This window comes from Fopius arisanus, unplaced genomic scaffold, assembly GCF_000806365.1.
Source record: "Fopius arisanus strain USDA-PBARC FA_bdor unplaced genomic scaffold, ASM80636v1 scaffold00045, whole genome shotgun sequence".
NCBI classification, from domain to species: Eukaryota; Metazoa; Arthropoda; class Insecta; order Hymenoptera; family Braconidae; genus Fopius; species Fopius arisanus.
Window position 1 is genome coordinate 408546 of NW_011887784.1, and position 14655 is coordinate 423200.

Genomic DNA, 14655 nt, shown 5'->3' on the forward strand with positions numbered 1-14655 from the left:
AAAAAAGTGGTGAAAATAAATTCCATCATTCCAGGAATAGAAAAAAAAATGAGGCGCTCGAGATAACAGAATCGAAGAGATAAAATCAAAGTCGTCCTGAGTGGAGAAGAGGCACACAGACAGAGGATTGAAAGAGGCCCATAAAAGGCCCAGAATGGGTAGACACACGACGACAAAATTCTGCCTGAAGGTGCCCAACACAATCTCACTCTATCCACTTCTTCAGCGGTGGTCGTAGTGGCATAAAAGATTGTAATCTGAAAACGGTAGCTCGCACCGGCAACGAGTAGAGCAACCTCAACCACTTGGAATGGGCTTTCCTTCTTGTGAACTCTTGTGTGTGTTGAACAACTGTTCACTTGGCTGAGGAAACAGAGAAAGAGACAGAGATCCGTGGGGGAGATTGGTTGCAACCCCATTCACGGAATAAACGCGAGTATATAAACGTGCCGAGGAACACTGTGGGCTCTCTCTGTTTGTTAGGTGAATGGAATAAAGCAGGCAGGACTCGTTAGTCTCACTAATAGACGTGGGGAAGGCCCGCGTGTGATAAGCCAACGTATGCACTCACTGAAATGCGCTTGAGAATCCTATAGCCTCTTGTTGGCCTTGGTTAGATCGATCTTGTGCCTTTCAAACCGCCATTCGATTTCCTGGTACATTCAATCCATGCAGAATCTGTATTTTTTTAAATAACGATGAATATGAATAATTTTTTGACATCTCTGTAGGTCTCGCTGTTCATCTGCTAGGAAATATTTATTTATTTATTGATTAAATATTTATTAAGACTCACGACGTCACGTCACATTTCTAGGAATCTTATCAGTGAACCCCAACGTCAATTTAATTGCTGTTCTTGTTCAAATTCAAATCGAGGATTCCGTTGTATGTTTATAAAAATATATATTTTCACTTGCAATTGGAGACATTTTGGTTTTCCCAAATTGGAGCGGCGATACGATCTAATAGAGAGGGTCTTCCTCTTCTTCTGTTGTGCCTGCGGAATAGTCGGGAATGTTTTCATCGAAGATAATTTCCCCCGTCGGATTCCTGGCAATGAATACATACACGGTTAATAGGGGGCCTCTTTGAGGGCCTGGAATGAATTAATTCACCTGCAGGCGGATCTCCCTCCTACTCTGTCGAAGTAAAAATGTTGTGGATTGCTCGATGTCTGCTCGTAACACCTTTCAGCGAAATATTCCACATCTCTCAATTGATCAATCTGAGGTGCCGTCTGGAAATCATCAAAGATGAGCTCCCGGGATTGATCTCTGCAAAATTAAATCAGAATTCAATAAGTACACATCGATTACTGAAGGTCAGGGGTTGAACTTACATGCAGGTACACCTGTTCAAGTCCTTGTCATAGAATAAATAGGATGAGTTGGGAAATATTTCACTGTAACACTTTATACTACAAAAAATCAGACCGTAATTCCAATCTTTTTCTATTGGCTCCGACGGCTCGCACGTAGAAGCTCCTAAAAAAATCATCCAAGAACCGGAAACAAGTAAAATTTTAAAATTCATGCATTTTTTAATGCAGAACTATTTTCGAATGAGCAGGAAATTCTCATTTATTTTCAATTAATTATTCTGGTTGGTCAAACTAAACTTTTTGAGAATCCGTTCGTTCCTCTAATAATTTGTAGAAAATAGAAAAATTCATTACATCATGAACATTTATCTTTTTTTTTTTAAGAAATTGACTTACCCAGGCCTGAATGGATGGCGTAGAGTACACCGAACAGAATTGAAATTTTGTTTAACAGCTCCATGTTATACGATTGTAATTTTGGATGGTTCGATGAGAACTCAAATAGCGTCTACTGAATCAAACGATTATAAAGGTCTTCCCCGCCTGTTTTTTCGTGGATTCGTGGTTATTTCATTGGTCATGTAGATCTCACAATCCCAGTATTTACAAAGATATAAAGTAAGTTGAATATTATTCTCAAATAGGCATATACCTCGGAGATTCAATAAATAACTGAACTCCAACGTCATTTAGAATCCAAATTATTGCGCTCAAAAATTGTGATAAGATAACGAGAAGAATTAAGTTTTGGAGTTAATTAGATTAATACGTGATAACAGCAACTTTTTTATACTTAAAATTTGAGAATAACCTAGAACCTATATTGTCACATAATAAAAAAATATATCCTTATTTACGACACCAGAGTCTTTATCAATTATCCCTTATCAACTCACAGATAATAGTAATGATAGACAAATAATTCAGACAAACAATCTATCATTCAATTTTCGAAATCATTCAGGAATTTCTCAAATAAAAAAAAACCCGCCCTTCGAAAAAAAAAAAATGAAAAAACACACATAAATGTAAAAAAAGCAATAACAATTGAATAACTCCATAAATAATTATTATTTACACTATTTATTACTATAATGTTTTATAATATTCAAGCTTCAGATAGAAAATGGCTGAAATAAGTGGAAAAGTCACTTGTTCGACGGAATTCTGTTGCCTACACACCATAAACCCGAGTTTATGGGAACAAGTGATTTAAGTCTTGAAGGAAAAATCAATTTTCCTGAGTGATCCAGATTAATATCACCCCATAATCCAACATCTTGAAATGCAGTTGTTAATTGTCACGATCTAACAGGGCCTGGGGCTCTCGGAGTATTCACAACGATTACGACATGTACCAGTGGAATATCTCGAGGAAAATGGGGGTAGGTATATGGGTACGAATGCCTGTGTCTCTGACGAGGGAAACGTGGAAAGGAAGAGGGCAGTTGGGCCATTTATCCCTCCGTCCTGTGCATAGAAATCCCCAGATGTACGTGTGAGAACATCTCCAAGTGTTGGTGAACACGGTCGCTTCGCGAATCCATTAGTTGAGGGAACACAGAGGAGAAAAGAGACCGGAGGGTGAGAAAGAGGTGTGCACACTTGCTCTGTTACCTCCGGAGGGCGAATGGCTTCCCTCCTCTCCAGCCACTTCCTCAGCTCCCACCTCCCCATCCCAATTTACAACTATTCCCTGTCCTCTCATGATATACCAATTGGTGGGTAAACGTTTTAAAAAGCTTCAAAAAAAAAAAGGGGAGGAGAAAAAAATTGCCGAACAAAGTGGACGGAAAAAAACATGAGCTTTTTCAACCTGTAGAACGTTCATTAAGTCTCTAAACGAATTTTCCACTCGATTTTTTGGACTTTTAACGCATCACGTAGGTTTTACTATTCATACAGGAATTAACGATTATTTTCATTGATGTTTACATACTTTTGTGGGGGAGGTGTTCAATAATAATTGCGCAGCTCAGGTTCGCTTACCGATCACGCATTTTTTTTACGGGAAAATGCAGAGAAAAAATTGCGAAATGCTCCATTAAATTTCCCGTTACTCTCTGGACATTTCTCGCGGTGTGGAAAATCGGATTTTCAACGACAAGGTCTTGGGAAATTTTACTGTGACAAAAAATTGTTTATATTGTCTGATTGCCCAGTCGATCGCTTCGGAAGATGTGATTTTCCGTGTGAATTCCCCACGTGTCATGATATGTCACCATTTCATAATGAATTACCGGTAAATAATTGATTTTTGGATTGTAATAGTGAGATGAATTTGGAATGACGATATTCATCCCTGTGCAATACATATATTTAACATGCTATTCATGACACGTGGCTGCGCGTGCCTTGAGCGTTACTGCGATACAACGCTCGGTCCGCAATGATGATGATGATGATGCACTGGTTAAATTCTCTCTCTCTCCTTCACATACAAGTGTTTCAAACTAACACAATGCCTCGGTCGACGTGAAAAGCCGATAACCCGCGTAGACGTGAAATACTCGTCTATATGATAATGTAACGCACCGAATATAAATTAACGCGCGATTGTGGGACTCGTGATAACACTCATTACCCGTCTGTTGTCTTAGGGGCATGAACCTCGTCTGCTTCAATCACTAGGCAATTGTTTCCCTAACGCGACAAATTCAATTATTCGTTTACCTCCGATTTTTTATTTCTCCGATTTCAACGATAAATACCAGTCGTTTTCCGCACGGCGTGTACGAGTTTTCGAGCCGATAGAATGTACAATTGAAAATTGTTTGGATCAATTGGCGGAGAGATTTTTATCGGTTTCGAAGAAAAACAAATAAACGATTTATCTCGTTAACTTGGGGAAATAAAATTCAATGGCTTGTTTACGTGATGTTCGCATTCAAAGTTTTGGTTGAGATTTTTGAAAAATTGATACGTGAAGATGGAAATGGGAAATGGAATTTTATTCAATTATTGAAGACTGAAGTAATGAATTGGACATTTTCAGGGGTTCGGAGAACGGCGAATGCGGCGAATTCAATTATTAGTTTATCCTGATTTTTTTTTCTGGAATCAAATGAAAAATTGGATTAATTTCCCAGACTCTCGAGTACCTGGTTTCAAACCCGATAAAATAGAGCATCAAAAATTGTTAGAATCAATTGGCAGAGAGATTCCTGTTGGGATTGAGGAAAAAACAAACAATCAATTTATCCCATTCGCTTTGGAAAATAAAACCGAAGAGCTTTATCACTCGACATTTCCACAGTGGAAAAATCCATTCGAAATTATAAAAAAGCACCCAATAGATACTCTAATTTAATAATGATAAACAGCTTAAAAATTCATAATACGAAAGTAGAATTTGATTCAGTCACTGAACTCAGGAATAACATCGACGACATTTTCAAGGGCTCCACATAAAGTTCATTATCGTTAAATCGATCGTAAAGATCGAGTTATCGATACCATCGCCGGATACGGTGTTTCATCAATAATAATAATAATTAACTCGAACGATCCCGACTTGAAGATAAAATCGTAGAGATCAAGAGGGGTGATATTTTCCTGCACGTGACCTTCTCCCATTCCTTCATATATATTTTTATTTGTCCTCCACGTTTTTCCATTTTTCATTCATGATGATCGCGGTACGAAATGAAGGCATACACTCGGTTCAAGTGAAATTTTCAAGCATTACGGAGGCGTGTCGCTTCCTCTCTGTTATGCCATTCTCCTTGGGTTATAACTAAACATATCCTACAATTATTCAATGAATATATGAATAAAGTCAAGCTATCTGGCGTCTGAGAGATACATAATGCAAGTGCACACAATCACGATTCAACAATGTAACATCAACGTTTGTGTAAGAAAGCTCGCCGATTATACTTTTAATATAAACAAACCGGATAATTCGTCAAATGATTCACGCGTTGTTATTCTTCAGATTGGACTACAATTATCTTGAAGAGAAAATCCACCTCGAGAATTCTCCACTCAATTCCGATTATTGCTGACAAATCATTCATCAAAAATGAAAGACTTTTTAACGGTTTTTCATTCGATTAATTTGTATGAATGGATTTTAAAAAGGAATTTAATTCTTCCAAATATCCCGTGAAGATCTCGGTACGTCTTTATCTATAATTTACATTTATTTTTAATTATCATGATTAATCATGAGTTAATAATCTGTTTTTGAGTCAATTAATGACTGAGGAATAATTATCAGATGGTAACAGAATTTAGTTAATATCACCGATTACGGGAGCATCGAAAAGTCACGATAGGAGCCCCCGAACCCCCCGTACCCTCACTAGAATCCCGACTATCGATTCTATCCCCGAAACCCCTAGTAGATAGAATATATATGAGGTAAGCCGCACAAGGCACTCGAGGAACGCGCAACATACGCACATATGGCGCCACGGATAAATGCACAATGCATCGTATACCCATGGACTATATGACACGTATATCGATTCTCGAAATAGCGAGCACATAAACCACGAGAATTATTATACGCCCGTGGTCCTTAATCCCGTCAGTTGCCGTCTCCTCCCTGGGGTATAACCCACCGGAGGGGACATTTTATGCATCAACCGTCCTGGCGCCCCCCAGAATATTTTCACACCCCCGCCTACGCATGATCACATTTTTTCTCTCCTGCATCGAGGGATCCCCCTTTTTACGCTCGTCATGACGTCTGTTTTGTAACTATTTTCCGCTACCATTGTACCATCGAGGCTCTACGACCCCCTCGTGCCTTCCGAGGGGTACATGAGTATGTGGATTTCTCGAGAGATATGTACTGAGGGGTCCAAAGCAAATTTCATACCCCCCTTCCTCCACTTGTACATCGGAATATCGTGACATACGCCCGGGGATTAACTGGGGTAGATCGTTAATGGTTTTTCGAGGGGTAGGGGCCGCGGGTGTGCCCCCGATTTTTCGGAGAAATTACCGAGCAGGTTGACATTCTCATCTTATTCATACACCCAGAAATATCGAGGTGCTGGAAAAAAATTGATAAAATCGGTATCGCACATGTTTCATTATCGGGACGGGGGGGTCAGGGGCTTTCGATGGATCAATAGGGGTGCTTTTGTTTTTCAACCCCTAACAACAGCTGATCACCTCTTAATATTGTTGAATTGTCAAATTACCCGGGGAAAATGCTCAAGCGCGCGCAATATTCAATAAAAAAAATTTACGGAAACTGTTATGGGACCTTTTTGGAATAGTCCATGATTTTTATCGGATATTTCTCTCCGGGGGAATAAAAAATAAAAAAGTCGTAAACTTGAGTTGAAGGTTTTTGTTATTAAATGTGCAAGCCTGAAGATTGTTTATTGTAGAATGTAAATTGTGAATTAGGTTGAATAATTTGAATATTCTTCAGGAATTTTTTCTTCCGCTTTCGTGTAAGCGAGTTTTTTAGTTAAAGACTGTTGGACGTTTTTTTTTTCTTTTCTATGCAATGTAATAAATCGCTTTGCAATGGGCTTTCACGTTAATTTTTTAATTTTCGGGGCGAAATCTGGTCGACAAATTTTGTCAGGTATTCGTTAAACAACGCAACCACCCGTGACACCGAACCACATTTAAAATCCAGTAGCACCGTATTCTGTAATGAAAAACATGCTTTCGTAGCATTACCATCCTCAGCGGTATTAAAAATATAAAATCTCCCATCGTAAAGCAGAATTGTTCGCAACTTGAAAATTAAAAACCGCATTCACGTCAGAGAAAGAGATAAAGAGAGCGATAGAAATATAGGGTATGTGTGTACATATTGCAAACACATTAATCCGGAAAAAATGGTATGCCGTATGCGTGATGAATTTCATCCATTCAATTTAATAACAAAACCTCAAACAAGCCAAACTAAAACGATAAAGCAGAAAGAAAAGGGTGAACAAACAAAAACTAAAAGGATTTTTTCAATTCACCGAATAAACTCCAATTGTAATTTTAATTTGCGGATGAATGCACGAGTGGGCACTTAAGCAAAAGGCAATCGCATAGAGAAACTGAAATAAAATGATAAAAAGTGCTGCATACATACGAGGGTTTCTATAATATTTTTAATTCAATTCCCCCTGGAGCTGAAAATGCGTGAAACTTGTACCCCAGGGGCATTTTGAAAGTCTCCCGTTATATTTTCCACCGTCATTTCCTCGTCCCCCAGCCATGACTAACTTACGGTTATAAATATAAAATGAACGACGAAAAATGATAAAAACGACACTCTGAGGGAAAAAGGCTAAATAAAAAAGCTGTCTCTGAAGAACGTCACTGAAGTCCAATGCAATTTCGAAAGTGGCTCACTGCGCGCCTCCAGCCCGCAACGTAAATCTATCAAGTTCGACCTTACGTCTTATATACGCCTTTCACACAGACTCCATTTTACCCAAACCCCTTTCAAACACCAATCACCTACCTACAATACATTTTCCACGTATTTTCGCATTCCGTGAGTGTACCAACGGCGAAACGCACTTAATTCCCTCGTTGACAAGTCTCTGATAAATTGCATTCAATTTTAGTCGCTGAGCGGGTACGGTTACTTTTTAAATTACTTTCGATGAATTGTTAGGGAAATTTACACTTGCAAACACCCATTCGCCCCGTATCCTTTCATTTTCAAGAAGAACTCTCCGTTCTTCAATAAAATCTGTAATTTCACTGAGACGACTGGATTTTTATTTTTTTCAAATTTCAGGCACAAATTCGAAGGATAATTCATTTTTTAATGCCAGGTTGAACCTTCCATCGTGAAAATCTCTTCCCATGAATCATCTCGTTTATTTATTAAATAAATGGTAATCAGATTATCTCAAAAAATCGTATTTCACATTGTGTCAGATGAAGACATGAAATGTTGAGACTATTCTCAACGAAAGAACGACGAGATAGCAACGAGAAAACATTGGATGATGGTGTCTTTACCTCCTTGAATTACGTAGACACAAAGGAAAAATGTTTGACAATGAGAAAAAATTTTCAACTGCATCTCCTTCAATCGTAAAGTGAAATAGAAATAGATCCCCTTGGTGTGTTTTCCAGCGGAAATTCCGTTGTGAACTCAATGACCTCATTCTCGACCTTTCCTCCACCCCAACACTCCTGCAATCAGATAAAATCAATTGCTCCTAATTGTTCCCTTTAATTACTCGAATTACCCCATATAAGATATCCGTTTGAACCATCTCGCCCGATTCGACACGATTTTATTGGCGATTTGGAATCGATAAATCGCAAACTGTTGGTCTCTGACTGCAATTAGCATGCTAATGTAATGGGAAACAACGAACGAGGCGAAACGACGCAGCAGAATCGCCCCCTGGTATTCGGTGTAAATAAAAAAAAGGGAGTTTACGTGCTATGCGTAATACTATATTGTTCTGACCACGAACCATCGAGTTCGCCCACGCGGATGTGCGGAATCCCCACGTGTACCAGACCACCCCAGTTATAGCCCTTCTCCATCGGCCCTTTCAAATCACTTAAACTGATTAAACCCGGAACAAGTGGGGCCCGAACCAGGGACTCATCCTCTTGATTTATCGCGCCACCAATAAACAACATTTATCAGTTCAATTTTAACAGCCATTTTTATTCATAATGTAGATGTACACGCTGAGATTTTTTCACTGAATTCACCATGATAATTTCTATACCGGAGAGTGGAATAAAAATTACGTGAAAAATCCTCATTAATCCCCGCCGTTAAGTAATTCTTACTGTAATTTTTGGTTGAATTCCCTCATCTTTTCCGTAATTCCGGAGCGAAAAGGTGATTAAGAAAAATTTTAGGGAATCAAATCGCATTCTTCCAGACACTCTGAGTAATTTTTATTGAATATTCCCCCCCACCGCAAAAAACGTACACCACAAATAATTAAATAAATATTATTGAAAACCAAAACCGATAATATTAAACCACAATAATTCTCGAAATTCATAAATAAACCTGAGTGCATCCGTGTGAAAAAGCCATCGTCCACTGTTCCCTTATCCCATCCATTTGAAACTGATCGATAAAATATGGACATCCAACTTATTTACAAAAAACATAAATTCTATTTTTTGTTCGTGCGGAATAATGTTGGGGGTTGGCGTATGATTCACCGCCCCCATATTCAGTTACATACCCAATGTTATGTAGATAGGGATAGGGACGAAGCATGGCGAATCCTTTGCCCCCCATTCTCCCTTTCCATCGCCCATCCCCCCATTATCGTGCCAATATTGTGCCGGGTTTGTGATCGATGCTGTACGCAAAGATACCGCACCCTGCAAACCCTCGGGTTACCCCTGTGTCACGTGGATTCAACCCCCTCACCCCCCAGCATTGACAGTGGCAAGTCATAGAGGCGCCTACCAGTGCAATAACACCATACGTTATTACTTCCGCCTTTGAATCATTGCCATCTTTATTCCGTCCTGACGAACGTCACCGTGACGCGCGAATATTTCAACATCGATGTTGTAATTAAGATGATCAGAATTACATCGGCCATTTTTCATTCATGCTCCATTGATTTCCAGGGAATATTTCTGGATTCAAATAAATAGTGTAATGTCGTTTTTCATTCATTATTCGATTTAGTTATTTTTTATTTTTTATTAAGGTGGATTATTATTATGTGTAAGTTTTTATTTATAGCGGATATTTTTGGGGGGTTGGGTATTTTAAATATTTGTAATACAGGAAAAATATATTTTTTTATATTCAGTGTGATTTGTGTTAAGGAATTGTTTTGAAAAATTGAACCTGCTACTTACTGGTTTAATAGAAATATTTAGATTCGATAAAAAAAGATTTTTCCATAAAATTTGGAATTTTCGATGTGAAAATTCTTTGAATTCTGATCGGTAGTGTTGCCTAGTGGAAATTTTCAAATGACGTAATAAAAATTTCAGTCAAAAACTTGGGCAGTGAAACTCGACAACAAAAGAAAGTTGTAACAAGTGGAGACGGAGGAAGTTTGAAAATCCCTTTGTCCTGGCTTTTCCGATCGGATAAAGTGAGGTTGAGTGTGAGGACCAACCGGTAATTGATAATTACATCGGTGAACGGTGGTGGAAGCGTTGGTCCAAAGTTATAATTACACCGAGAACAATCAACAACTACGTAGTGGTTGCACGTAAGTTCAGATACGAAGGGCTTTCGGATACAGTTAAGAGTGAATTCTCTCTGGTCCTTCACTGTATCCTTTTACACATTGGCACACCATCCGAGTTTGTCTCTTTACATAATGAAGAGTTTGCCCACCGCTCCATCAGAAATCGCCCGCCCAAAATTCCATTTAAAATCAGGATCAGCACACGAACCAATATATTTATATTCTCTCACCTCCAACGAGCATCTACTTGACAAATTAATACAAGTCGATCGACTATTGGAGAACGTCAACCAAATTGTTCTATCAGTGCATGAACAAAGGGATTCACAAACTGTGCTATCAGCATGTCATCACGACGTTCATTTTCCCACCTGTTTTATCTCCAGAAAATAAAAGGAAGGCGTAATGAAACGCTTTTGGATGACTCTCCTTCGTCTGGATCCAGATCCAGGGATGTCAAGCTTAGCACAAAGGTAGTAGCTGCATAATTTTCCAGTGGCTCCCCAGAGTATCGGAACCTCGATTCTAGAACGTGCTGGTAACCCCCGAGTATCTCGTTATGCAGAAATACATACGTAATGAGGTACGACGACTCTAGTAAACCTCGTCTCCTTGCACCTCTCTCTCTTATTTCTCATTTCGCCCTTTTGCTCACTCATGTACCTCATGGTCGATGTGTTGGAGGGAAATATTTGCAGTGAGCATTGCATTATCCACGCTTTAAACTCGCGCACACCCTACACGTCTATCTCCATTATGCATCTACGGAATATTTTGTTGGCTAGCTGTTCCCGGTTTCCTATTTATTCTAGTATATCTAACGGATGGGCTGCGCCATTATCTCTTCATGGCTCGTAACGACATTTTCATATTATAACATGTGAAAATTCTCAATGCAATAATCCAAATTTTTACCTCTATTTTACCAATTCAATTCTAGAAACTTAGCGCGGTGGAATTCCGTTGAAATAATTACTCCTTTATGACAGTTTTCTGAGATGGAATTTTCCGGGATAACTCAGGCGTTCTGAATACCCACTCTCCAATATAAAAAAACGATAATTTGATTTTTTTAAGGTTGAGGGAGGAAAATTAATTCTTCCTGATTACTTGACTTCCATATTTTTCGGAGTTTGAATTTCTCGGGAAAATTTGAGTCCTGGGTGGTCCACCTTTCCATCTAACTTAACAGTATATAATAAAAAAATATATATTACGGTGTTTTTGACACCGGAATATTAAAATGGAAATTTTTCCATCGTGTGTAATTACTCAGGCATAACAGAATAAAGACAAGTAATGCTTGATAATTCGAATGAATCCCAATTTTTAGCGAAGAGATGAAAAAAGAAGAGAAGAGTAATGCAAGGACAAATCCGCACAAAGAGGGAAAAATCCCGAGTTGTTTGTTGGGTCAGTGCTAACTGACCTATCCCCCAGGACTTCCACTTCAGATCCCACGTGTTTGTGTTTCTCGCAGTGGTTAAACACGTGAATCCGGGTGAGATATCTATCTCTTCTCCCGCAACGACACGAAACCAGCCGTGAACTTTAGCGCTAGGTACCACCATCTCCTTTTCCCTATACCACCACCTCCACCTTCATTCGTATCCTGATAATCTTGACTCCAGCCTGGAAAATCCACTCCTGCGAGGATTTTATCTTCAAGCCAGGACTCGGATGATACACCATCAACCTCACCCTCGGTCTCCTGGCAAATCCCACTGGCGATATCCACATTTATTGCACTGTCGAATACGACAAAAAAACCAGTCCCACTTTCTATCACGCCAGAAGACATTTTTCAATTTTCTTCAGTGCTCCTATCATATCATTTTTTATTTCATTTTTTTTTACTACAGCACATCGCACACGTGACAGATTACGGGAAAAATCAAATTACTCATTTAATCTAATTAAGTCGACAAGAACAATGACCAAAGGTTTTCCGTATGCAATAAATAAATAGGTTTATTATATTTATTAAAAAACGATAAGCTGAAATTATAATATGCGAAATGGATTGCTGACAGAATTTTTCCGAATTTTCGTTTCACAATTTTTTTCTTTGAACCAAACGATTTTAATTCAAAAAAATATGTAGATTGTAGATTTATGTACATAAATATATGTATGTAAATGATGATTACAGTAATAATCGTGTGATTTAGTATATATCTATGGATATATGGATTTAATAACCGATAAACCAGTAACAGAAAACTTGGCCTCATCATAAACACATGTGACAGGCCTCTAAATCTTCATGTTAATTCAGGCATGTAAACAAGTCGTTAGGTATTTCAGTGATTTACATGAGTTTTTTGGATTGGGCTTGCTTTGATTGAGATTTAGATGGTTCATGGAGGAGCTTGATTTTATTAGGGTTATTAAAAGAGTTGTTCTGAGAATATCGGGGAGGTAATTAATAGAGTCGATGTTTATGGAAATCTTCCCAGGATTTCTCCCTCTCCTCCAATTTTTATGGATCATAAAATGAAGAACTAATGGCACATAGAATTTTTTTTTATAAAATCCCGATATTTTTTCTTCAGATTGATTCATAATTAGATTCGCAACTTGACGACGGATGCAATAAATCGATCATCCCTCAATAATTTCATGTTAATTCCCTCATGAATCATTCAAAATCACGAATGATCCATAAAATACATCAATTACAACTGGAATTTCACAATTTTTCCAGAACTTCAATCCTATATAATAAATCGAATAAAATCGCTGTGCAATTGATTTTTTTCAGTCAGTCGTTTGTTCCACTGGAAATTAATGATTCGACGTTAATTAATCTTCCAATTTTTTAATTGTTTCAGGTAAGTGGGCGCTTTAGGAATGACTGAATCAACGGTTCGGTGACGTACCCCCCAAAAATATTCTAGAGTACTGAACAATTAATTTGTATATTAATCAGGTGACTGACCCCACGATCTATCTTCACTTTAATTCATCATTTCCAATCAGTCCGGTGATGATGATTGCGTTGATTCAGACTGAACCTAGGAGAATATGTACATGTGGTCATTAGACATCACTGAGTATCTCCCAGCGAACTGCTTTAGTATTCACCCAGTGCACCATCGCTGATTGGCTATTAATTATCCTCGCTCGATACGTCAGTACAAGAGTAACGATTAGCCCTAGTACTGAGGTTATATCGACATATCAGTGTATACATTAACGAGTGATACACACCTCTACCGGTTGTACCTCGAGGATCGATCGTAGAATTTGGGAGAGGCCCATGGGTCGTATATTCATCGATATCGCTATAAATCAATGGGCGGCTCGCCGTTCCTCGTTAATTTGTGGATTCTAAATGGACCGGGCCCAATCGATCATCGCGATCTCACCGTTTATGAGGGGTAAGACCCCAAAAGATCATTCTAAAAAAATGAGAGGACTCAAAAGGTGTGAAGGATATTTATCAAAAATCGCAGGGATTATAAATAAATGAATTTTTAAAAGATGAAGCCTTTACTTTTTACTTCATCTCGATAGGCGGTATTTATTATTATTATTATTAAACGATGGAGGGCATCCAACAGAATTTTAATTTGCGCGTTGCAATGATAATTCTGGTGAATTATTATTGCAGAATTGATCGGATCGAGTAACTTTATGCACATAGACGAATAGATTGTAAAGTTGCTGGTGAAAGTACTGAAACTGATACCGTAAAAAACCGATAACATCAATATTTCACGTTGGGATCTAAGATTTCACGGTGGAACACGAGAAAAACTCATCGATGATTAGATTTACTATTATCACTATCATAAATAGGTTGTACCCACCAAGTTTTACGACATCCTCTGGGTTATGCCTTGTGGATACATGCGGGCAGAGACTCACACCCACGTTCCAATTTTTATGACACAAGTAGTAGCAACAGCCGTTACATGTGTTATTCTTTTGGTTACGGCTGCTCATGTAAGTTACATGGGGATGTAAAAACTTCTTGAGATTCGATTTTCATGGGTTGAATCAACAAATGCATCCATAAAGCGATACATGAATTCTATTTGATTCAACCAGAATTTATTTCATCAAAAATTTATCAGACCTCAATACGCGAAAAAAAATACACAAGTCTATTTTATTTTTCTTCCATTCGCTACCCGGGTAAAAAGAAATTTAGGCGAAATATTTTTTTCATCTTTTTGAGAAATTTCTGGAAGATTTTTCAGA

The 14655-nt window shown here is 38.3% G+C and overlaps 2 protein-coding genes across 3 annotated transcripts in view; one reads left to right on the top strand and one right to left on the bottom strand.

The window, feature by feature from the left end:
* Positions 1-14655, top strand: part of sli (slit guidance ligand) — a 217902-nt gene that overhangs the window by 161387 nt on the left and 41860 nt on the right. The gene's annotated exons all lie outside the window — the stretch shown is intronic.
* On the bottom strand, positions 843-1846 carry LOC105267190 (uncharacterized). The gene is made up of 4 exons (XM_011305874.1): positions 1721-1846; positions 1343-1487; positions 1119-1277; positions 843-1053 (listed from the first exon to the last, which is right to left on the bottom strand). Exons 1-4 carry the CDS (start codon positions 1782-1784, stop codon positions 966-968), a joined length of 456 nt encoding a protein of 151 aa, XP_011304176.1. The 5' UTR covers positions 1785-1846; the 3' UTR covers positions 843-965.

What these genes read in the sequence shown, in the direction of transcription:
- LOC105267190 (XM_011305874.1), bottom strand. Translation starts at nt 1,784, where the DNA reads ATGGAGCTGTTAAACAAAATTTCAATTCTGTTCGGTGTACTCTACGCC. An exon ending in TTGAACAGGTGTACCTGCAT is followed by an intron (nt 1,278 to 1,342) that starts GTAAGTTCAACC and finishes TTAATTTTGCAG; the next exon opens with AGATCAATCCCGGGAGCTCA. An exon ending in GGAGGGAGATCCGCCTGCAG is followed by an intron (nt 1,054 to 1,118) that starts GTGAATTAATTC and finishes ATTCATTGCCAG; the next exon opens with GAATCCGACGGGGGAAATTA.